This window comes from Typopeltis vanoorti, chromosome 21 (assembly GCF_054136105.1).
Source record: "Typopeltis vanoorti isolate ZY-2024b chromosome 21, IOZ_Tvanoo_1.0, whole genome shotgun sequence".
In the NCBI taxonomy this organism is placed as follows: domain Eukaryota; kingdom Metazoa; phylum Arthropoda; class Arachnida; order Uropygi; family Thelyphonidae; genus Typopeltis; species Typopeltis vanoorti.
The window spans coordinates 23,835,535-23,861,110 of record NC_143569.1 but is presented as its reverse complement, the minus strand read 5'-3'; the positions used below and the strand labels follow the sequence as shown (position 1 = coordinate 23,861,110).

Here is a 25,576-nt window from a genome sequence, read left to right as displayed (position 1 = left end):
GACTATAGAACGTTCCTAAATAACAACAAGTGATATCATGCACGCTCTATGCATGTATTGTACGCGCTCTCTGTTCTTTGTTTAATATAATTGGAATCGGTTGATTATAGTTTGTAACAGTTTTTTACTTTTTAGTGCCTTACATCAGTTATGCACCCTGAAGATGCCAACAGCCTTAGTTGGTGAAACTAGTTGGTATAACATAGTTGTTTATTATATGCACTTGATCAATATAATCCCATTAAAAGTCTTTCCAGAGCTTTTTGGTCAAGAAAATTAAACGTTTTTTTTAACATGGATATGATGTATTTGTGCTAGAAAAGAAGATAAGTGCAATGGGACAACAATCTCATGGCTAATTTTTATCTTTTTTTTTTTTTTTTTCATACAGGCTGAATGAAGGTTGCTTCAGTTATGTAGGATGAATATCAGGTGAGTACTAATTGTGGAGCACTGGTTTTTGGTGAGGTCATCTTAAGAGTTGAAGCTAAATAATTCATCCTTGTTGGAGAGACACAGAAATGTTTTGGAAAAATTTGGCAAAAAAAAGACCATAGTTAATAATAGCAGGATTAATCTTTAGGATATGTGATAGTCATTACTAACATGTGCACAAATTGACATGGAGGGAAAAGAAAAAAAAAGTCTCGGTGACTATCTTCACACCAGTTTGGGACACAAGAATATAAAGGAGATTTGAAAAAGGAAATGATCATTTTGGTTTGAGCAAGATAAAAATGATATATAAAATATTATAAACATTTTAAGAAGAAGCATATTCAATCAGCTTTCAGGGTAGAACCTTAGAGATTAGCTTGGCAGCTTCTGAAGCAGTGACTGATTTAGCCTTGTTTACACGGACAAAAAAATCAGAACTCTATGCTGGAACGATGAAGTTAGAGAGACACTCCTGAAAAAGAAAGCGTGTCAAACATTCACAAAAAAAGTAAGTTAAAGTATGCTTCTCTTGATAGGTTGGTGTAAAATCAACTATACAGAGAGGAATGTAAGAAAGCTAACCTATATGTAAAAGCACTTCAAGAAAAATCATGGGAACACAGATAAACATAAATATCATGAAAGTGGGGAAATGTTTTATCGGATACAGTAAAAGCTTTGAAATGGAGGAAAAAGAACCATAAAAAGAATCAGAGATTACATTAAAACTGAAGATAAATATAGTCTAGATATGTAAAGTAATAACTTTGAAGGCTGTTAAAAGCAGAAATGACAAAACAGTGCTAAAACATATTCAAGAAGATGCAGTCAGCAGTATATCAATACTTGAGACAGAAATTGCTATCAAAATCCCAAAATGTGAAATAGATGATACATGATCAGAAATGCTCCAATGTGGAGATATAGTGGTTTCATTGCTTAATTTAGAAGGCCTAGTCAGTGTTCAAATTTTCGATAATTGGATTAGAGCTCATTCATAGTACCCATCTTTAAAAAAAAAAACATTGTGAGAATTACAGAAGCATTTCCCCACTGAGTATTCCAGGCAAGATTTATGCAAGCAGACTTGAGAAGCAGCTAAGAAGAAATGTGTGGAAAAGAACAAGGTGGGAGGGTTATTAGGATTACATTTAAGATAAATGCTATAAGAAATCATGGGAATATAACGAGTATTTGTATTTACGTTTTGTATATTTGTATAAAATGCTGAGGGTAGGGAGGTAACTGAATCAGTCGATGTTGTGGAATTACTGAGCGAGCACTTTGCAAGAGTATATCATCCAGGTGGTGGCTTTGCGGAAATGGAGGAACCAACAGCTTATACTGGAATTGTGATGAATGAGGTAGAGGTAACTAGTCTATTACAGAACCTCAATGTCAATACATCTGTGGGATTGGATGGTATACCAGCTCGTGTCGTACGTGAAGCGGCCAAAGAATTGTCAGTGCCCTTGACCATTATGTTTAATTTGAGCCTCAGGACTGGGTCAGTCCCAAGGGGGTGGAAAGAGGGGAAAATAGTTCCACTGCACAAAGGTGGTTCCAAGGCTGCTGTTGAAAATTACCGGCCAATCAGCATAACAGGAATCATTATCAAGGTCTTAGAGAAAATAGTCAAGAGGAAAATACAAGATTGGATAGAAGAAAATGGGATACTGTATCGGGGACAGCATGGTTTTGTGAAGGGTAGGTCATGCCTCAGTAACTTGCTCACGTATTATAACACAGTGACGGCTGAACTGGATAAGGGTAATGGGTTTACAGTGATTCTGCTGGACCTTGCTAAGGCCTTTGACAGGATACCACATGGAATTCTAATCAGTAAATTGCAGCATATGGGAATGGACATAGGGTTGGTGAGATGGATAGGAGGGTGGTTGACGGAGAGATATCAGAGAGTGGTTTACTCAGGAGTAGAGTCCACTAGACGGCCTGTGACTAGTGGTGTACCACAAGGATCTGTTCTTGGACCACTGCTGTTTAATTTGTTCATAAATGATATAGGAAAGGATCTGAGAGGAACAGTTCATTTGTTTGCGGATGATGCGAAGTTGGGTAGGGCAATAGTGAATGCAGATGACGTCAAAATTTTGCAGGATGATTTGGATAGATTGGAGGTCTGGGCTAGGGAGAATGGATGTCAATTTAATGTGGCAAAATGTAAGGTTATGCATTTTGGGGTGAAAAGATGGGAGGCAGTTTACTGCATTGGTGGAACCGTGCTCCAGGAAATTGATGAGGCACGAGATTTAGGAGTGTTGGTGGATAAGGAATTGAAATTTAGGGGACACATTGCAAAAGTGGCCAAATCAGCTCATCAAATCACTTGGTTGCTGAAGAATACGTTGACAAGCAGAGACAAGCAGGTTATTGTTCCTCTGTATCGAGCCTTGATAAGACCTCATCTCGACTACTGTGCTCAGATTTGGTCACCTAGGTTTCTTCTTGATGGGGAGGAGGTGGAGAGGATCCAGAGGCGAGTGACCAAGATGATAGCAGGTCTGTGGAATGAACCGTATGAGAACAGGTTGAGGATTTGTGGGTTGCAAAAATTGGTTGATAGGCGGAGGAGGGGGAGATATGATTGAGACATTCAAATTACTGAAGGGTTTCTATAAAATTAATTCAGAAGATATTTTTGAGAACAGGGCTGGTTGTGGGAGGACTAGGGGACATCCATGGAAACTGGGCAAAAGTGTGGTTAGTAAAGGTGTTAGAGCTGGGTTCTTTACTTTTAGAGTAGTGAATGAGTGGAATGCGCTCCCTGAGTCTGTGGTGGATGCTGTGACAGTGAATGAGTTTAAGGCGAGGTATGATAGATACTGTATGAATGTCGAATAGTTGTGATGAAAATGATTTGGGGCCTCCCTCGATGAGTCTAATGACTCCCTGGAGTTGCCCGTAATAATAATAATAATAATAATAATAATAATATCTGGAAGAATCATATGATAGGTCAAGAGAAAAATGTTCCAAACACTGCATTTTCAGTTGTAAGTCAATAGTTGAAATTGGAGGAGTTACAGAAGGATAGGTTGATGGAAAATCAAGTGTAAGGCATTAACCAGCTTACTAAAAGTATTTACATGTTAATAATTACATGGATATGAAGTGACCATTGCAATTGAAATAACATTTTGATACTGTTGAAATAAAATGGACACAAAGCATAATATATTGAAAGTTTATTTTCCACTTGGTTAGAGTATAATAAATTTAGTTTAATCCTTTATCCAAGTGTGAGCAAACAAAGTTTGCGCCTGAAAGTATCTTCAGGACTGGGTTAAGGTGGTACAGCACCAGGGCAACTCGTTGCAAAGGTGGAGCAAGCTACCAACACTCCTATCCTAGTATCTCCTATCCTAGTTGCTCCACCTTTGCAACGAGTTGCCCTGGTGCTGTACCACCTTAACCCAGTCCTGAAGATACTTTCAGGCGCAAACTTTGTTTGCTCACACTTGGATAAAGGATTAAACTAAATTTATTATACTCTAACCAAGTGGAAAATAAACTTTCAACATCTTTCTCTAAATCCAGAGTAATTTATTAAAAAAAGGGTGGCACACCAATTGGCAATTTCTATAGGTGGAGATGACCTGCTAATGCTTCTGCCTGATATCTCGACTTGGGCCTGGCTCCCACTGAAGAGACCTCAATAAAGGTCGAAACCGGTCTGGGTAGTGGCCCTTCCCTTAATGCATAACATTAGACATATCCGCAAGGAGATGTGTTTTGCATTATAGGAGATACTAGGATAGGAGTGTTGGTAGCTTACTCCACCTTTGCAACGAGTTGCCCTGGTGCTGTACCACCTTAACCCAGTCCTGAAGATACTTTCAGGCGCAAACTTTGTTTGCTCACACTTGGATAAAGGATTAAACTAAATTTATTAAAGCATAATATATATTTTCTATAGATGAAACATATCATGTTAATAATGAATTATTTCATCTGTATGGCCATTTATTAAACTGATATCAGAGCTGTTAATCTCGGCTTTACTCTTTTAAATAAATCCAGTATACATTTGGATTTATACTGGATGAGGACTGAAATCTATTTCATCTTGATCTGAAATTTTATTCTCTCCTCTGCAACAGCCTTTCATGAGAAAGGCTGTTGCAGAGGAGAGAATAAAAGAGGAAGAGGAGAAGTAGGTTCAGCGTGTTAGCAGTTGCACAGTAAAGGGATGCTGCTCTTATACACTAGTGGCCAAAATTCTGGAAACCTTTTGGGAAAATGTGTATTTTTGAGGTTTGATGGCTAATTTTTTTTGGTATAATACCATAAAGTTATATATCAATGGAAAGATAATTTAATCAAGAATGTAATGCAATAAAGTTTGTTCAATTATCTGTATTCTATGAAAAGTTATAGCCAAATAACCAGAAAAAAGAAGCACAGCTTGTTTAGGTTGATGTGAAGTAGCTTTCTTTCATTTGAATGTAGGAAAGCTACTTCATTTTGAATCCTACTGTGACCTTATTGGCAATGAGCCAATAAGTCACAGTACGATTCCGCTATTGATGTCATGTATTGGAGCTGAGAGGAGGACATTTGTCAGTGTGTTATGTGACTGCTATCAAGTTGGTTGGTTTTTTTTTGTGTTCTTTCATTTAGTGAGCTTGTAAAATGTAATAAAATTAAAGAAATGGCACAAAGAGTTGACTGGTCACCCAGAAAGCAATGTAAAATAGTACTATTAAGTGAACAGGACTACAGTTATAAAGAAATTAGAAGAAAAATTGGTGGAAACTTAACCAAAGGTGCCATTTCTAAATTTTTGAAGCGGTATAAGGAGACTCACTCACTGCAAAACCAGACTGGTAAAGGCAGGAAGAGGTGCAAAACAGCAAGTGATGATAGAAGAATTGGGAGACTGTGCCTACGTGACAGAAGAAAATCATCTGGGTGTATACAAGATGAAATTGAGTGCAAGGACTGTTTGGCGCAGACTACAGGAATTTGGTCTAAATGCTAGAATTCCATGAAAAAAGTCATTTTTATCTCTCAAACAAAAGTTGAAAAGATTAAGCTGGACTAAAACCCATGCTAACTGGACAGCGGAACAATGGGACAGTGTTATTTGGAGTGATGAGACCAAAATCTCCCTGTTTGGTAGTGATGGCATAAAATACGTAAGGAGAAGAATCAGAGAAGATTTGCATCCCGATTGCATTACACCTACCGTGAAACACCCACTTAGTGTTATGATCTGGAGTTATATGACATCAAAAGGTGTGGGCAAAATTTGCGTGATAAATGGGAATATAAATGCCCAAAAATACATAAATGAAATACTTGAGCCCAAACTGAAGCCTTCCGCATGTGATCTTTTCCAAGATAACGAAGCATTTATATTTCAACAGGATTCAGCTCAATGTCATGTTGCTGCTGTGTGCAAAACGTGGCTTCAAAATAATCATATTCCACTGCTGGAATGGCCTGGGAATAGTCCAGACCATAATCCAATTGAAAATCTATGGAGCTGACTAAAGAAACTTGCTAGTCAGAAGCAACCCAGCAATAATTCAATCTTTGTTTCACATTATAACAGCTGCAGAACTAAAAAACTTGGTTCACTCCATTGGAAGGTGTTGTAAGGCCATAATTAACACTAAAGGTTACCCAACTAAGTATTAACTCACATTGTGAGAATTTTTGTATATATCTCATTTTTTCTATGTGTTTCACTTTTCTTCTTTATAACTGTTGTTCTAATAAAAATTCCTTCATAAAAGTTATTGCATTACATTCTTGATTAAATTATCTTTCCATTGATATGTTATTTTATTTCAAAACGTTTCCACAATTTTGGCCACTAGTGTATTCACAGCAACTAAAACTGAAGGAATGATAGCTGTCAATTAACTGGAGCAGTGACCATGGAAGTACCTGTAAAAGAGAGACAGTGCTGAAACACTGCATCTGTGTTTCAGCACTGTGTGCTGAAGTTGAATTCACTGTGCTGAGGTTGAATCACTTCAACCTCTGTGAGATAGAGGCTGAAGTGAATCTGTAAGAGAAGAATCATCAACGAGTCTAATTTTTCACTTCTGAGCAGCATCAAGTATTTTAAGGGAAGTTTTAGGTTTACCATCCCAAACGTGTGAGTGGTATTCTAAGCATGGGCAGATTTGTGATATATATAGTTAGGAGTTGATTAAGTCTCTTTTTGAACAAAAGAGAATGCCAAGTTTCTTGAATGCTGGGTAGGCTGTTGATATGATGTGTTTACTCCAGGAGAGACTGGAGGCAAATGTCCAAGCAGAGAGATCTGAATTTGTCTGGTGATTTGTGTGTTACTGAGGGTAAGGGTAGGTGAGCTGAGATCTTTTGCGAGAGAAAAGGCAAACCTGTGTTTTGGTGGCATTGAATATGACAAGGTTGTCCTCGATGTTAAAGGCACAGATTGTAGATGATCTTGTAGCCTGGGATGTCAAGAGTACTGCATGATTTGTCGAATGAGTAGGATGAGTGGATAGGATTAGTGGTGGTTGTGAGCAGGTCATTTATGAACAAGAGAAATTGAGTATGTGATAGGACAGATAGCCTCGAGGCACTCCAACACTTATGGTGAAGCTTGAAGAGAGGGAGCTATCCACCAGAACGATGGTCAATTGGGTAGCCAGAAAGCTTGCTACCCAATTACAAAGATTGCAGTTTGTTAAGCAGGCCACGATGGCACATATAGTTGAAGGCTTTGGAAATATCAAGGATGACAGCACAAGTTTCTCCAAATCTTTCTATGGCCAGTTTCCAGTGGTGGGTGATGTAAGCTACAAAGTCAGCTGCAGATCTTGAATGGTGGAATGTGTACTGCTGGCCACTGATTATTTGGTGGGCCTCTTAAGTAGTGAAGGATTTGGCTATTGATGACTTTCTCCATTATTTTGGGGAGGACTGGGGCGATGGCAATTGGTCAGTAGTTTGATTTCCATCACACATTTTTTAGGAATAGGATGGATATGAGATTGCTTCCATGCATTGGGATAAGTGCCAGATATGAATAGTAGATTAGAGATGATGCAGGATGGGTGTTAATTCTGGAGCACAATGTTTGAGAAAAATTAGATGCAATCAGAACCAGAAGACTTTTTAGTATCCAAGTTTTTTTTAATAGTTTTCTTTTTTTTTTTGTTGTAAAACTAAAGGAGGCATATGGTGCTTGGATTTCAGTATGGTAGGAGGCGATTTCCCTTGTCATCAATGCAGGAGTGAGGAAAAGAGTGATACCAGGAGGTCAGCTTAATCTTTGGGTAATAGTGGTGCAATCAGGATGAGAGAAAGAGAGAGAGAAGCAAAAGCGCAGGAGAGCAGAAGTTGTGTCCAGCAGCCTTAGCGAGGGACCAGAAGACACAGTTTCCATTTGGACGGGAGGCAAGATGTTTGTTGTTTGCCTTAATGAAATTAAATTTGGATCTGCTGAGTAAGTTGGAATTCTTGAAGTGAGCCACTTGTGGTAAGGTAAATTTCTTTTCTTTGACTGCTTTGGTACACTTTTGGTTGAACCAGGGCTTGGAAAGTGGATGAAGATTATGCCCAGAATTGGGGATGAAGGCCTTTATATGCCAGTGAGAATAATTTCTTTAACTTCTTCACAGCAGGTGACAGGATCAGATGACTGGAAACAATATTCAGACAAAGGAAAGGAGAAGTAGAAATTCAGAGGTCATCCCAGTTGGCTCCTTTGTAGTGCCAGAGGATGTAAGGTTGAGAGAGAGGAGACTTGTACAAGATTGTAGTTAGTTGCCGGGAGAAGAAGTGACCTGTGTAGTCCATCTGGAAGGAGAGCTGGTCAAAAAACAACAACAAAAAAAGAGATCCAGAGTATTTGAAGAGTGAAGCGGGTTATCAGGAATTTGAGTAGGTAGATGTATGATTTGTGTTAGGTTGTTACTTAAGGCAAAAACTTCTGCTTCTTGTCCAGCTTGATCAGTGGTGTTAGAATAGGGGAGCCAGTTGGAATTGTGGACATTTCCTCCTGGTTAAATATCTGAGGAAGTGGATAAGTTTCTATAATGTGTAGTGGACTCAACAGATATTATACCCTTGAGAAACAGTCATTAACTTCTTCTGAAGCATATTCTTAGCAGGAATACTCAAATTGGGTTTCAGTGGAAAATTGATAAGAGAGCTTTATATATGTGTTACCACTACCAACTGCTTCATCAATACTGCCACGTGATTTGGTAATTTCTGTGCAGCATTGAAACAAAGTTGAATATAAGTTAGCTCAACTGAGACCATACCTGGCATAAAGAGAAAAGTTCAGCAGTTTCTGTAAATAACTTGCATATAATGCTTACAGATGATTATAGAAATTCATCCACTTCCTGTGGATATTTACCCAGAGGAACAATTCAACAAAGAATGCTTACATGGAAATAAAAGCAGATTCACCAAACCGGAGTTATTAGTTTTCAATACAAAATAAACATATTCACTGTTTGGGAAGCTTTCTTTTTGTTTATCATATAGAAAGCTTCCCAAACAGTGAATATGTTTATTTATATCCAATGAAAAGCCATTAATTAGCACTAAAAATACATGACTTATATTATACTGTGCACAGTATAGTCTTCCCACAGTAGATGCTAAAACTAGTTGAAGATATTGAGGAAAGAATGCTTTCAATGATCTAATAAAACTGTCATGCAAGTTGTAAGCATAGATTTTTCTGTGGTTTAGCATTTCAAAAGAAAGATTTCGGTATTGTGACCACATGTTTATTAAAATAAATAAAAATAAACAAACCCGACAAGTTTCGTATGTCGTTTGACTTACATCTTCAGGGCTTAAAGATAACTAAAAGTTTAAACACAAGAAATGAGAAATTACTCAAAATAGTCCATTAGATGTTGTTATGGCAGTCTAATTGGTTATCAAATTAAAAAATCCGAATGCAGAATATTGTCACGTTCACTCTGTCCGAGGTATGACTTAGGTATATTTTTTATGAATGCTGACCAAACTTGGTATAGAATTAGGCCCTGGTTTATGTTGCATTGCATTAGGATTCTAAGCATATTTGCAGCTTCCTTAAATTTCCTTGTGAAACAGTTTTTTTCAATATGAGACATGTTCGTTTTATGCCAAAGTACATTATGGCCAGTGGAAGTTGTGTGGGATGCTAGGCCTGATTTGTGTTCTCTCCTTATCTGCACATCTTTCTGTTCATTCATACAAATTTCCCCTGATCTCCCCGTCTGACTTACGTAACAGATGCCACAGGAACAGTAAATTTTGTAAACATTTGGCTTTTTTAAAGGGTGATGTAGAGGTTTGGGGGGCTCTAGAAATTTTGATATTTTTTCTAGTGGTAGAAAAGCTACTTTAATGTTACGCTTGTATAGTAATTTGGCCAATTTGTCCATAACATTCTTCATGTATGGTAGCCTAATTGTGTTCTTGAAATCTTGCTTTTGTGAGATGCTTGTAGTAGGTGTGTTGAGGATTTTCTTGATTGTCTTAGGTTCAAAACCATTTTTTGTGAAGTTCTGTGTTAAATAAATTTCTCCACTATTTAAACCTATCAATTAATCAGCGACCACCAGTATGGATTCAAGCTCCACGGCTGATCTCTTTCTTTACGTTAATCACTGGACAAGTGCCATGGATAGGTATGGAGAAATGTGTGCTGTCGCTCTTGACAACTGTAAAGCTTTGGATAGCGTCTGGCATCAAGGCCTTATAAACAAATTGCGATCATTTGGTCTCCCTGCCACTCTCTGTAATTGGGTTGCCATCTTTCTTTGTCCATCATTCTGTGCTGAAAAAATTGTAAGCTCTATCCCTCAAGGTTTTTATTAAACCTATTTTTTGCATGGGGTGGCAGTGTGAGGCAGCATTTCCACAGCCCCCAAAACCTTCACATTACCCTTTAGAAAAACCAGGTGTCTATAAAATTTACTGTTCTTGTGGCATCTGTTATATTGAATATATTGATGAAATAAGTTAGTACTGGTACAGTACATAAATCACCAATACCATTTATGTAGTGGTACAACTTAAATATAATGCTCTCAGATCAATGTTTACACTTAAACTCTAATTTGAGTATCACTTCAGATAGAAGAAAATGTTTGAGAGTACAACTTCTGTTGAATCCAGTACAGATGATTATAGAAATTCATCCACTTCCTGTGGATATTTACCCAGAGGAAAAATGTGAAGGGTACAAATTAACAAAGAATGCTTACATGCAGATTCGCCAAACCTGAGTAATTAGTTTTCAATGCAAAATAAACATAATTTGGAAAATTATCGTTAATTTTTTATGTGCATGGTTATTTCTTCAAGGTCTAAACCCCTGCTAGTCCTCTATTGTAAAAAAAAACAAAAAAACACCTGAATTTGGTTTTTCTGTTGTAAATCCTCTGAAAGGAATAACTGAAAAACATAGAAAATAATCTCACACAGCAGATGCAATTTTTAAAACTGATAAATCAATGGTAATTACACCATATATTTTTATCTCCTAATGATGGAATTGAGTGTTAAACTGCTATGTTCACATAATTCTAGGTTATAGCATTAAATAAGCATGACTGATCCCTAAAGTGGTCTTATTAATGATGTGAACTGCAAACACATTCAATAATGTAAAAATCTAAAATTTTCAAGAATCTTTCAAATGTTTATTTTAACTTGTTAGGAACATTTTTTTTAAACATTTTAAAATTACACCCCCCCCCACTAGCTGCAATTCTTTAAGTTACTTGACTTGTTATGTTTGGTTAAGTATGGCACTGAAAATATCTTATATCTATCAAATAAGAAATTTAAAATACAAGGTTTTGTTAAAGTTTCTTACTAGCAATTTGTTATTTTCTAAGAAGCTATCGAAGGCATTAGTCCGTGGTTTTCCTTATCAAAACAGATACTATTAAATTTGTAAACGTGATAAAAAAAATGTGGATATAGTATAAATGAGACTGACACATTTTATTATGCCTGATATGTAAAAAAAATTGTGCTGGCCAATGAAAGGCATTGGCAATTATTCATACTGATGGAAAACATCATACAAGAACAACAATATGATAGTTTATCACACTACTAATATTTTGCTGGATTTCAAACTAACCTTTAAACTTTTAGTCCAGCTGTACTATGTTAATATGTTCACTATTTTATCCATGTTTTAGTGTATTTAAACAGCAAGCATAAAAAAACAAAACAAACAAACACTTTAGCATAGAAAAAAAATCACATAACTGCTTTTCTAAAACATTAGTCATATCTCTTTCTGTTCATAGAAAGCTAACAAACTAGATAGCACAACCAGGCAAACAACACAGTATGTGTAAAATCTGAAACACAGAGGTCAAGGCTATTTGTTTCAATGATACAACTCTTGCCATATATAACTTGATTATCTATACTACACTTTTTTTTTTTAAGCCAAATCAGATAATACAGCACATCTCACCATAGTATGCAGCCAGAAGAAAGGTTTCTGTATAGGTTGTGTATTTTATTTATAAAATAACAATGCTACCCCGTCCTAACCATAAAGCATCCTATCAAACCTGTTTTCATTCTCCTGCATCCAGAGCATCTGAAAAGATGGCCAAATTACAATAAATATAATCTTCTCACCACTCTGAAAAAAAGATAACCTTTTTCTGTCCTCTAACATATCATGCATTATGTGACATTGTCTACTGTAAGTTAAGGTACAGGCAAGTTGAAACCAACAGATGATTCACACAAAATTAAATAGAAGATAATTGTAGTATTATGTAGAAGTTGTTCTAAGTATGTGAGACTATTTCTGGAGCCAGCATCTATAATTTAGAATTCCCAGCACCTCCAAAATTTGGGAGATAGTCATTTTAGGACTGCCTTCAGCCAACAGCTGCAGACTACTTTAAATTGTTGCCATAATTACTTAACTGTAGTCACTCAGGTTTGATGAAAATTGCTTTTTTGTGCTCTGAGGACTAGCTTGAATTCTAGCAAATTATCAGCTACTTAATAAATTATCATTTATGTTTGTTCTTGTGTGGTGTTATAAGTCAATCCCCATTAAAATTGAATAAGAATTGTATGTGAATAATTACTTGATTAACTATAGTTGCATTTCTTTATGAGGTGCAGATTTCTCTAAGTTTAAGGCTAATATTAAATTAATACTTGTTTATTATTCTTAAACTGAATCAAGTAATTTACTGACCTTTAAGATAATTTTGTATATTCAAAGAGTGAAGATGGTCTTCATCCTAATATGAAATTTCTAATATTGCCTTTCATATCACACTCAGCAGCAATATAATACATATACTAGGCTAACTTAAGCAGCTGGTTGAAAGCATGAAGAAAATCATATTTTTACAAAAAATTGTCAAACTACAAATGCAAAGAATGCGATAATTCTCAACACTGGAATGCTTTTCTGTGAAGGAACAAAATGACTGACTTTTCTTGGACTTGTTCACATCACATCTTTTAGAACTATTAGTCTTTCCAAGGCACTAGAGAAACTAATTACAGTGTCATTTCAGCTATAATAAAATTCAGCTGTCTTTGACTTCAAGTGCAGAATAGTTTATTACTTAGAAATAATCTCACTCTAAGAAGAATATAGTCTCTTCATGTATGATCACATGATGAAAAATTATGAAGGAGGAACACAATCTTTTGGCAATCATTGTGCAAGCCTTTAACAGCAGCAGAAATTCTGTAAAATCTGTTTAGAAAAAAATCTGCTGATCTGACTTCCTGCTAAAATATTTAATTTAACTAACCATACTAAACACTTCCTCTTCTACAGGCACTTAAAATGAAGACAAGTCTTTTTTTTTAATTTTTTTTTTATGGAACTAAGGATTTGAGCACATCACAAGTACCTTGCTGACATCACACTACTACCTGCAACCACTTCTATCCAGTTTGAGATGGCAGAAATTTTGGTATAAATTGAAGGATGGTTAATATGTCCAGAGCTGCGATGAAAACTCAAAATGCCATGGATTTCCCATCTTCCAGAAGAAGTATCAAGACAAATGAGTGGTGATCCTAAGTTGTCCTGGAAAATGAATTCAGATCATTAGTATAGCACTATAAAATGATTATAAAAATGCTAAATGGAATATTCTTATTACTATTAGAAAAGAATCCCCAGTCTTACTCAACAACACTATTTAATTAATCTTACTGTACTGCACCATACCATTTTTTTTATTCTTTTATTTTGTATTAGTCTTGTTGTGGACTGTGCCATTTAAAATAAATATCTTTTCCTCTTTTTAATTGACTAGACAAATTCTTTTCACAGGCCTATGCATTTGGTGCTTCACTATGACATACATTTTTAAACTTAAATTTTCAAAAAACCTTGTATGTCTTTTCAGCATATACAACTTACTCTTCTAATATTATTAATTATTTTAATTGTATGTAGAAACAGTTAACATATTTTATCTGTCAATTAAATATACACAAATATGTCAATCAATAGTTTAAGAAAACGAACTCATCTGATCTTTCTTCAAATTTCAAAGTACATACTCTTTAGTGCACTACTTTATCAATCCAATTATGTGAAGGATTTCTCAAAAGAAATAGAAGCAGCAAATGTTCTTTCACACACACACCTAAAAGACAATGATAATCTATAACTTGTATTTTACTGTAGTTCTGAACCAAATGTATTAACAATTTATAAGCTTTACGGTCTAGTGATCAATAATAACACAAACACTATGGAACATTCTTTTTCTTAGCAGTTATCAGGTCCATGTACTGTCTTCCTTTTAATCTCCAGTCACAAAAGTTCAAAGGCTAGAGGGCAAAATTACAGTTCAGACGTGTTACGAGGTGGCAGTGAAAAAAAAGATAACTTTTCATTATAATTTGGTAGAGATTTTGCTTTAAGTTTATGGAGTGTCAAATCTAGATAGGGGGAGAGAGAGAGAGAGAGAGAGAGAGAGAACCTTTTACACAGCATACTATGGGATTTTGTGGCATGTGAAAACTGCAAGAAATGAGTAGCATGATGGAGGGTGAAAAAGATGAGCAGCATGTAAATACAGGGAGTGCAGTAGGTTTGGAAGATGACCTTGGTGTTGATTGGAAGGGTGAATGTTTAGCAAGAGTAAGTTGCATGGAGAGAGAGAGAAACAGATGCATTGAAGAAAGAAGTGGAACATGTGAGGACTGAATTAAGAAGCACAATGAGACTAGAAAGAATGGATGAAAAGCAAATGAGAGTAGGAATTAGAGACAGTTATGGCAATGATAGAAGGGGAGTGAATAGAAGAACCAGCAGAGGAGAGGGAATGGGAGGATGGTGAGATAGTACAGGAGCCAGGCATAGAGAGATGACAGGAAGGCGGGTAAGTGGGAACACAAGGAGAGATAGTGTCAGAGGAAAGAGAGAGAGAGAGTGGGGATGCAGGTGAGCAAGGAAGGAACAGCATGGTAAAAGGTGTAATGTATAGAGATTCAGTGATCCATAGAGCGCAAAATAAAATGCTAGAGGAGAGGTTGCCTGGAGGAATGACAGACAGTGTGGCGATGGCAATTAAGTGAGGTGAAAAAGTGAATGAGATGACTGTGATGGTGGGTATGAATAACATGAGAGACAGCAGGAATCAAGTGGTGAGAGATCTGAGATTCATGCTTGAGGTTGTTTGGCCAGAGGACTAAGGGAGGGAAGATAGTTTGTCACCTGTATGATAATATACATGCAAGGAGAAGAACATCAATAATGAATGATATAATAACCAGAATGCATTGAAAGAGAGGCTTGGATTATGTAGATACCTGGAGAACATTTGTGGAAGAAAGGACTACAATTGTGGATGGTATAGGGAATGCAGTGTTTTGTTTAAAACTACTTATAGAGAAAAGAAGACAATTTAATTTAGAAACTCATCTTTTGTTTATAGATTATGAATAAGCATTTGATAAAGTACAAAAAAAAGACATACCTAATATTTTACTACAGACAATATTGAATATATACAAAGATAATCAAATAAAAATACTAAAATAATAAAAATGTAACACTTTTTAATATTTTGAATGAAATATTAACACAGTGGAACACTTTAAATAACTCAGGCACAGAAACTGTCAGAAATAATAAATAAATATGCTATTATTTGCAGATGATCAAGTAATAATATCAGATAAGAAAGGCAATTTATACAGAGCAATATGTAATTTAAACATATTGTTCTGTTTAAAACTGAAACAATGCATTTTGTGGACAAACTCCAGTTAAAAATAAAACGGTTATTAATAATAAAATAATAAAACAGATAAATATGTACATGCATATTGGCCATGAGAATAAACACAATATATGGAAAAAAAATACTAGTGATAGTGGTGGACAGCAGATGGTGGATTAAGTAGTGGAAGCTAAGAGTTGTAGAGCTGCGTGTATAGTGTGTGCCCTTGGACTCCTTGAAGGTATCACGTTATAATAATAAATACTTTTAATTATCTTAGATGGAAAATATCATATGAAGGAGAAAAAGACATAAAATTAAAAACTTCAAAATTTTTATGGATTATAGGCCTGATAAATATAAAAAAAAACACACTTAAGATATACAATACTTTAGCAGTACCTACATTATTATATGACATTGAAATCTGAACAAAGAATAAAAACAAGTGAAATGAAATTCATGAGAAGAACTAAAATACACACTATTAGACAAAAAAAAAGTTATTTTAAAAATAAAATCACTAGAAGAATAACTAAGCAAACATAAACAAAATTGGATAGAACATGTAAACTGAATATCCTAAACAATTAATAAAATATACACCAACTGAAAAGAGAAGGCTGGATAGACCTCAAAAGAGGATATAATTGAAAATGAGACTGGAACAGATCATGAGATCTATAACCATACGACAATGATATCTTTATTATTTTTTATTTTATTTATTTTACTGGAATATTATTTTTATTTGACACCTCCAGGGAGTCCAAAGACTCATTGAGGGAGAGTGTGCCAACAGCATCGAACGATTGATCACATTCCAACTACTAACCGCGCTCAAACTTACTTAACTGAGCCATTAGTATCAGAGGCTCTACCAACCGATCTACCAATATTACTAACTTCTAATACATTTGTACTGTGGGCAGGCAATTGATTTTTTACCCCCATTTTTATAATTTTTTTTTTTTTTTTGTAATTTCTTTATTATTTTATTTTTACATAGTCTGGAAACCCTGCTCTAGAGACCAAGCATGGAACTTTTTCAGCCACTTCAGGCCTCCAATAAGCTGGATTGTTGTCTCACACTGGGCGATGAAATTCATCTTCCACCTAAAGAAAATCACAAACATCCGTGTCCATGATTGGGATTCGAACTGGCAACCTGTTGGAGTTGGCTGGAGACTGGGTATGCTAACTACTTGACCAACCAGGCTGACATGTTTGCATCATGCAAAACTGGGTAGAGCAGAAGGTTATGTAGGATGATTTAAACAGACTGACAATATGGACAAATGTTGTCATTTTAATGTGCCACATTGCAAGGTTATGAATGAAAGATGCATAACCTTATTGCACTGATGGAATTGGGCTACAGAAAATTGATGAAGTTAATGATTTGGGGAAGCTGGTGAAACGGTTCAAGGGGCATATTGCACAAGTGGCTAAAATAGATCTTAGGATTACATGGTTTTTGAAGAATCCACTGATAGATAAGGAAATTATTATACCTTTTTAAGGGACTTTGATACATTAATATTCAGATTAAAATGAGTTGTCATGTTATTCCCTTTTTACTTTGTGATGATGTATACAGATACCCGAAGAGATTTTGTTTAATTTTATTCTTTTCTTTTCCAGTGGGATTCAAAAGTAATTTAACTTCCTTCAAAAAGAAGAAATAAAATTAAAAATAGCCTAAATTATTATTATTACACCTGACATCTTTATTTATTATGACACATTTTAAACCTAAAGATATTTTTAGGTTACTTTTACTAAAGAATAGTTTCATGTTTTGCTCTCTCTAACATGCAACCTTCCATATTATTACCTACCTGAATATACAAATATCCAATTTCCCTTCTCCCTTCTTATCACCTGGGTTTCTTGGCAGATGAAGAAGAAATGAAGAGGATTCCAGAGCAAGTGACAAAGCTGATGGCATATCTATGGAATGCTCCTTATGAGATGTGTGGGAGACATAAATTACTTAGTTTTATAGGATCAATACACAGAAAAAAGTTTTCAGTAAATGACTAGTGAGGAACAAGGTCATTCCTGGGAAGTTAGCAAGGGTATGAAGATTGGATTTTTTGCTTGGAGACTAGTGAATGAGTGGAATTGGTTGCCAGAGTCAGTTGTGAGTGCTGTGATATATACATGAGTATCTCTGTGGATTATGAGATTTGTGAGAGACATAAATTACTTAAACAGTTTTATAGGATTAATACACAGAAAAAGTTTTCAGTAAATGACAAGTGATGACATGCAAGGGTATGAGGACTGGATTTTTTACTTGGAGGCTAGCGAATGAGTAGAATTGGTTGCCAGAGTCAGTTGCGAGTGCTGTGATATATGATATATACATGAGTATCTTTGTGGAGATATTCATTTAACTCAGAGGTGCTCATTTAATTTTCTTCTTCTACAGTTCATAACAGGCCCTTAAGTGCCAATAACCATCCAAAAAGTATCCTTGAATTTCGTAACTATGATTCTATGATAAGGTAGTTAACCCTATGCCTATAAGTAAACTTTGTATGTAAATTGTGTGCATTTCTCTGACTAGTCTGCCTGTATGTGGGATCAAAAACTTGAGTTTCTGGAAGAATAAAAAAAAAAACATTCCACTTCCATATGAGATTGAGTAACTCACCTTCACTTGAAACATCCTGATAGACATTCTTCATGCCCTAGATGGAATTCAAACCCAGGTTTTTCCAACTGAAGGGTATCTTCAAAACCATGATGCATTCAAGAACTCATCACAGGAGTCGTCCATGGAGTTGCCCATATAATAAGAATTCTCATCATAGCTAACAACAGAAATTGAAACATCAGTGCTATGTTGAAGGAAATTCACCATAACCAACTGTTACTTTGGTAATAAGAAGAGACTATCCAGTTGTATCATTCACATTCCACTGTGATACTGTTTCAAATACCAAATAAAAGACGGCCATGATTGCAGATCTATTGACTAACTATGGAATGACTAATCTAGGGGAGGAGATAATGGGAGTGGTTCATTAATTTAGAAGTTTAATAAGTGAAGTGGTAATTTACTGGATAAGAAATAATGGAACTGAAATTATTTGCCTAAGTAACAAAAAAAAAAAAAAGAGTGAAGCATTAGATTTGGCATGCCTTTCACGTGATCAACTACTATTAAAACAAAAAATAACAGTAAGTACTTATTAATGCATTGTATAATATATAATATAAACATTCTTTCATAGTATGTACTGCAAGCCCATTTTTATGCCATGAGATATACAACAGAAACTTATTTTGTGTGGTGCTATAGTCCTGTTAACATTCCACTGATGATCAAATATTAACAGGACATGTACTACCAACATTTTGAGTAATCTCAGACTTTGAAGTAATAACACATAGATAGCATCTATTATGCAAGCCATTTCTCTGTCTTATAAATTTTGAACAGAATGAAGAACAAAAACTTCCATTCCAATATGGATAATTTCTGTAATAACTTTTGCTCCTCCTTTCCTTGATCAAACAGCAGTCTGATCAAGGAAAGGAGGAGCAAAAGTCATGGAGATCTCACTTGGCATTGTTGTAGAGCCAAACTATACAAGGTTGTGAATAGTTGAGGAGGGGATGTTTTACAAGAGATGAAATTTAGATGAGATTATGATTTCAGTTACCAAGAAGAGGCAGTTGCCCCAACAGTATTTGGAAAGAGAAATGGTAAAGAAAAGATTCAGAGTAATGAGTGGGTGAAGAGGATTGTCAGAGATTCTGGTTGGCAGATGAATGATTTGTTTTAAATTGTTACTTACAGTACATATTTCTGCTTGTCTACCAGCTCAGTCAGTGGAATTTGAAAAAGTGGGCTAGTTAGAACTGTGGACATTTAACTCACCAAGGAAGATCCCTTTACTGTTAGGAAATTTGGATTGTATGAAATCTAAAGTACCACCCTTGTAACAGAAGGAATCATTCAGGAGTGGTAAGGACAGTTAAGATGGGTTGTGGTGGTTATGGCAGTGATTTGGTTTGGATGTCTGCAGTTGATAATGTCCATTATTTAGGTTGGTGTTTATATCACACACACATGTTGGCAAAATGGATGTGGAGGAAATTTTTTTTTTTTTTTGTAAGATTTTTTGTTTGAATTTTTTTGGGGAGGTTGTTATTTAATTTAACCACAGTAACACTACATTTATTTAGACTTACTTACATGCTGGAATTATACAGGTGAAGAGAGAAAGGGCAAGGGAACATACAGTGAGAGTAGATACCCTTAGACACATTGCCCATACAGAGTGCATCTAGTCTCCATGCCATAATGTGGCATCAGCACTGTCCCTCACATAACATTACACAACCTCCATCTAGACACAACCTGGGAGCATAGATGCCAAATGATTAGGAAGCCTCCAAAATGTGTTACTAGCTTGTTAGTTCCATACACTGGTGGCAGCATGCATAACTGCTTTATCCTAAAAGGTGGAGAAGGTGATTTCTATATGTTTGGCATACCCTTGAAGGGTATCACTCACACCACATGTTGAAAGATTTGGGGAGTGGGGGCGAAGAAGACAGAAACTGGAACCCTGTTCCTTATTGGCCCCTGAAGTAGCTATTGTTCAGCAACAGCTACTTCAGGGCCCAATAAGGAAGGTTATTTATCGCATGGCAATCTACATACAGTTATAAAAGTGCATGCACATAAATCAATACAAATATATAAAAGGTAAATTTAAAAAAAAATGGAAATGACAAACAATTACAGAAAAACATAGACAGTTACACTTTCGGCAGACAAAGCACTTATAAATTAAGATCAAGTTCGCTGATCCAGTCCATAGCAGGCGGTGTCACCTCCAGGAAGTTGCTTCTTTGGCCTGTGTATGCATGAAGACTACACCCAGTGGAAATATGATGGATTGATTGATTTGGGTGTCCACAGTCACATTCCAGTGAGGGAATTTTTCCCCACTTGTACAGAAAGCTTGCACATCTTCCATGGCTGGCACAAATCCTGTTCAGTGTTATCCATGTCTTTCGACTCAATTCCATACCTGGGATGTTGAGGCAGCGCCTGTCAAATCAAATTTCAAGTTGGGCATTGGTATTTATGCTCCACACACGTTTCCATTGATCTGGTATTCTGCCAGAGTGAATAAGAAATTCCAGGGGAACTCCATCAACACGGAAATATTATAGTTAGTCATTCTCAGATGTTTAGCTTCACAAAGAGGGAGCTTTCTTGATTTTAATCTGTTAAGCTGTAGTTCTGATATGTCATTATGTATAGGCAATTCAGCATTTCTGAGTATTTTGTCATATTCTCATAACAGAACATTGCATCTTCGTACATTTGGTGGTATTATGTTACTCAGCATTGGAAGCCAATAGACAGGTGTTGTTTTATGGTTAAGTTGCGCCGTGGTGCTAAGTTGATGGTCAATTAGTTTAGTATGGCAGCTATTGAGCCAGACTAAAGCACAATACTCTGCCACCGAAAAAACCAGGCCAAGTGCAGATGTTCGTAATGTGTTTGCTGCTGCACCTAAGGAAATGCCTCATAATTTCTGAATGATGTTATTTCTAGTCCTTATTTTTCCGGCTGTGTTTTTCAGCGTGTTTCTTGTATGATAGAGTACGGTCGAGTGTAATTCCTAGATACTTAGGATATTTATTATGGAGTAGGACTGAATTTTCAAATGGGATGTTCAACTCATCTTGTGCCAATTTATTATTGAGATGGAAAGTTGATACTTTCCATGTACCATATAGACTACAACCAAGCCAAAGTTTTACTTTGGCTTGGTTGTAGTCTCCATTTCTTAAAGTAGATATGCATGGAGGCAAGGTTGTTGGTGAGAGTTTCCACCATCTGTCTTAGTTCTCTATTTCTGGTGGCTAGTGCTATGTCATCCACATAGTAGAATTTTCTAGATATCATATCTGGCATATCAGCTATATATAAGTTAAATAAGAGAGGGGCCAATACTGAGTCTTGTGGTAGGCTGTTGTTAAGTTTCTTCTGGTTACTAATATTTTCTCAAAGGGCCAACGCGGAAATATCTGTTACCGAGCATATTATTAACAAGTTGTATTGTTTTTCGACACGGTAGTACTTTCATTAATTTGTACAGCATGCCCTCTCTCCAGACAGTGTCATATGTGGTAGCTGGATCAAGAAAAGCTGCAGAAGTTTTTAGATTTAATTGAAAGCCTGCTTCTATGTATGATGGTAGTGCCAGAACCTGGTCACAACAACGACAATTAGGCCTACAGCCCTGTTCAATTGGAATGTGTTCAAAAATGGTGTTGCTTATGCAGTTATACAATAGTCTTTCCAGTAGCTTGTATGCACAGCTTAGTAATGCGATTGGTTGATAGTTTTGTGGGTTCTTCAGTTGATTTTCCGGGTTTGGGAAGAGCTATCATCTCAGCTTTCTAAAATTCTTTTGGTAACACGCTGGTGTTCATTATTTCTGAGACGAAACAGACGAGCCATTTTTTGGTGTTTTTGCCAGAGTGAATAAGAAATTCTGGGTGAATAAGAAATTCCATCAAATCCCGGGGTCTTTCCCGTATTTGTATCGGCTAGTGCATTGTTAATTTGCCCATCGCTGAAAGGTCTCGCGTATTCTGATTCACGTTGTAGTTTTTCCTTTAATTCTCTGGCTTTTCATTTAACTTTGATAGTATGATTTTGTCACGTTGGCAATAAGGAAGTGGTTGGTATTTCTCTAAGTGATGCAGGTCATCTGCCACCTGGTAGATGAAATATCTCAATTAGAGTACACTTAATGTTAAAAGAGGGTGGGTGGGAAAGAGAACGAAAAAGCCACCTGCATATAATGACTTTTATGCAGGTGGCTTTTGCCATGAATATTCAATTTACAAATTTTCACAACAGCTATGTATGGATAAAGGAGGTTTATTGTCACATGGGAAAGAAATTACCAATGATTAAAGCTCAATTCAGCATGATGCTGAAAGTCTAATCTTTAAAGGTACCCGTGGCATGAACTATAAACAATAAATTACATGACAACCACAGTAATTAACTTTAATGAAATTAAAGTACAGATATTTCGTACTGAAAATAACAGTACATCATCAGTGTGTAGAAACAAGCAAATCAGAGGAACAGGAATACAAGGTACATACAGCAGTCAGTAGTTTACCAATTAAAAATGGTTGCTGCATGCTAGAAATGAATATTAATAAATAATAATATTAAAATTATTATTAAAACTATTTTTGATGGTTACATAAGATAAGAATCTCCCAAACTTTTGGGAGAGAGAGACGACTGTTCTGATTCAGATTTGGCTGATGTAAAAGGGCTTCACAACTTTCTTTGAAAAGGCACTCATATTTAAACTTGCTTTTATGGAAAAGATGAAATCATCCTACTGGATATTGTGTTTAGTGTCAATACTATGTTGTGCCAGACCAGACTTTTGAGGTTTCACGTATTCAATATAATATTGATGTTCATTAATTCTTTTTTCCGTAGAACAGCCTGTCTGCCCAAAGGTTGTTCTATGACACCAGATACCTAGATGTAATGTTAGATTACATCAAGGTATCTGGTAAACACCAGCCAATGATAGCAGTGACAGTTCGTCTTTTATAGATGGCAACAGATGAGAAATTTTGTTGACAAGAAAATATGTGGGAATGAGATGATACTTCTTCAAAATTCTATCAATTGGTTCAGAGATGCCAAAAATATAAGGGATTGGAGCCCTGTGGTCTTTGAAGAATCCTGAAGTGTTGGAACATAGGAGTCAATTATCTGCTGCATTTGATTAGGGTTGTAACCATTGGTGAGCTATGGAAATTTTAACAAAGGACTCGCATCGTCGAGCAAACAAAACTATATCAATGTCATCTATCGCCCACCGCACCACTATAATTTCCAGATACAATCACAAACATCCATTCTCACGGAGGGATGTTTGTGAACGCTAATGGATGTTCGCGGGATGTTTATAAACAAAATAAATTTGTTTTGTTTGCGATAGAAGTTTTTATGACAATCTATAAATAATACATAAATATTATCTAAACACAATAATATTGAAATACGTTATATTTCTCTTTTGTTTTTATTACATCAAATGATAATCAACGGTACCAATCAAGGGCATTATTTTATAGTCCTATTTATTTATATGAGATTACCAAAAGTGAATTCTTATTTGTAAAATGGTAGTAACAGTAACTATAATATTTTATTTAATAAAATCACTTTCGAAACTATGAACATGAAAAAAAAAATAAATAAAACTCACTGTCTGGTGCACATTTACCCAGAAAAAAACTCTCTCCTTTACAGGTTAACATTTACGAACAATTATTTTAAGGAAATACTTATGACAACAGCTGCCACATCTTATTTCCTCCTTCACGTCTTGTGTTCTTCTAGGAGGATCTATAGCCAAGCGATGATTTTCTAAAAAAGATTTGACATACAGATTCGGATTAAATTCATTCAAGGGTTTCCTATTTATACATATTGTCATTAAATCCGAAATATGTTATAGTGAGAGAAGATCTCTTTGTCGTTACGATGTTATTCATCACGTTAAAAGCTCGTTCGGCTTCAGCGTTGCAAACTGCAATTGTTGCCATAATCGCTTTGGCTTTTTTCGCCGTGCTGGCAATTTCGTTTTGTAACTTTCCAGTCCAAGCCATTTCCACTAAATCTCTAAAATCATTAATTTTAATTTCATATTTCAAAATAACATTGAAAAATCTTATTTTTTTTCCCCTTCTAACCATGGACACGTAACTTCTTCCATATTCCATGTTTCAGGATAACATACATTTAAAATGTTTTTGAGTTCTTCGTCTTCCAAATCCTCATAATTTTAATTTTTAAGTTTAAAATTTCTTTGCTGCATTAATCTATCCTTTAAAGACATTATAAGAGAGTTTAGTAATGTTTCTCACGATAGTTTGTGAAATCTGATTTTGTTTTCAATTGGTATTCCTTCAAATTGTTTTGATTTTAACATGGTATCAATTTTAGATTCACCACCTACAGAATTTTTAAAATCATTAATTGCATTAATTGTTCACATGATTAAGGAGTTAGCCCGTAGAATACTTATATTACGACTTTGTAGAACTTCTGACAGATATGATAATTCCTGTAGGATATCAATCATTAATTCTAGATCCTTTAACAATTCAAATTGAGAAGTCGGTTTAAAAAGCCCTTATATTTATCGTTCGATGCAAAATGCTTGCATAACGCTGGGTAATTTCTCTACACAGCAAGAGCCATTCGTAAACTGCAAGCTGCCCATCATGGTCCAAACACACAGCCGATCTTTGAAATTTCGATACCAAGGTCTTTTACAATCGTATTTAATTCTCGTTGATGTTTTGGTGATTGATGATGAAAAGCATATAATTTATCCATAAATATTTAAAAATAATTTATTTCTTTAATGTTTTTTATCGAATCATCTAATGCTAATTGTAAACGATGAGCTACACAATGCCAAATCACAATGTTGGGAAATTTTTATAGAAGTTTGATTGCAACACCTGATTTGTTTCCTGGCATTACACTAGCTCCATTAGAACAAACTGCAATAAGATGATTTTTTTAAATTGTTATCAGAAAATCCATATGAATTTAAAGTACCATGTATATATTCTGCAGTGTTATTTTCTAGTTCTGCAAGATCTACAAAAATACATGGTTCAGTGAGCTCAAACTTGTATGTGAATAACAAACACTTTTTTCTATTATTTTGGAGAATATTTCTAATTTTATTTGTTTAGAAATATGTTCAACTATTCTAATTCATGAGAATCTAGAATGCAATGATAACCATTTTTAATTTGGAGCTTGATTAAATCTGGCAAATCAGACATTGGTCGGTTTCTCTTCAAACTATAGAATTAAACATTTTTGA

General features: G+C 35.4%; 1 protein-coding gene across 1 annotated transcript in view; it reads right to left on the bottom strand.

The window, feature by feature from the left end:
- Positions 1 to 13,303: 13,303 nt before the first annotated feature.
- Positions 13,304 to 25,576, bottom strand: part of LOC150094673 (transmembrane protease serine 5-like) — a 35,569-nt gene continuing 23,296 nt past the window's right edge. The window contains exon 4 of the mRNA XM_090411619.1: positions 13,304 to 13,492. Within this exon, the coding sequence (XP_090267745.1) occupies positions 13,304 to 13,492 (189 nt within the window). The remainder of the gene's footprint in view (positions 13,493 to 25,576) is intronic.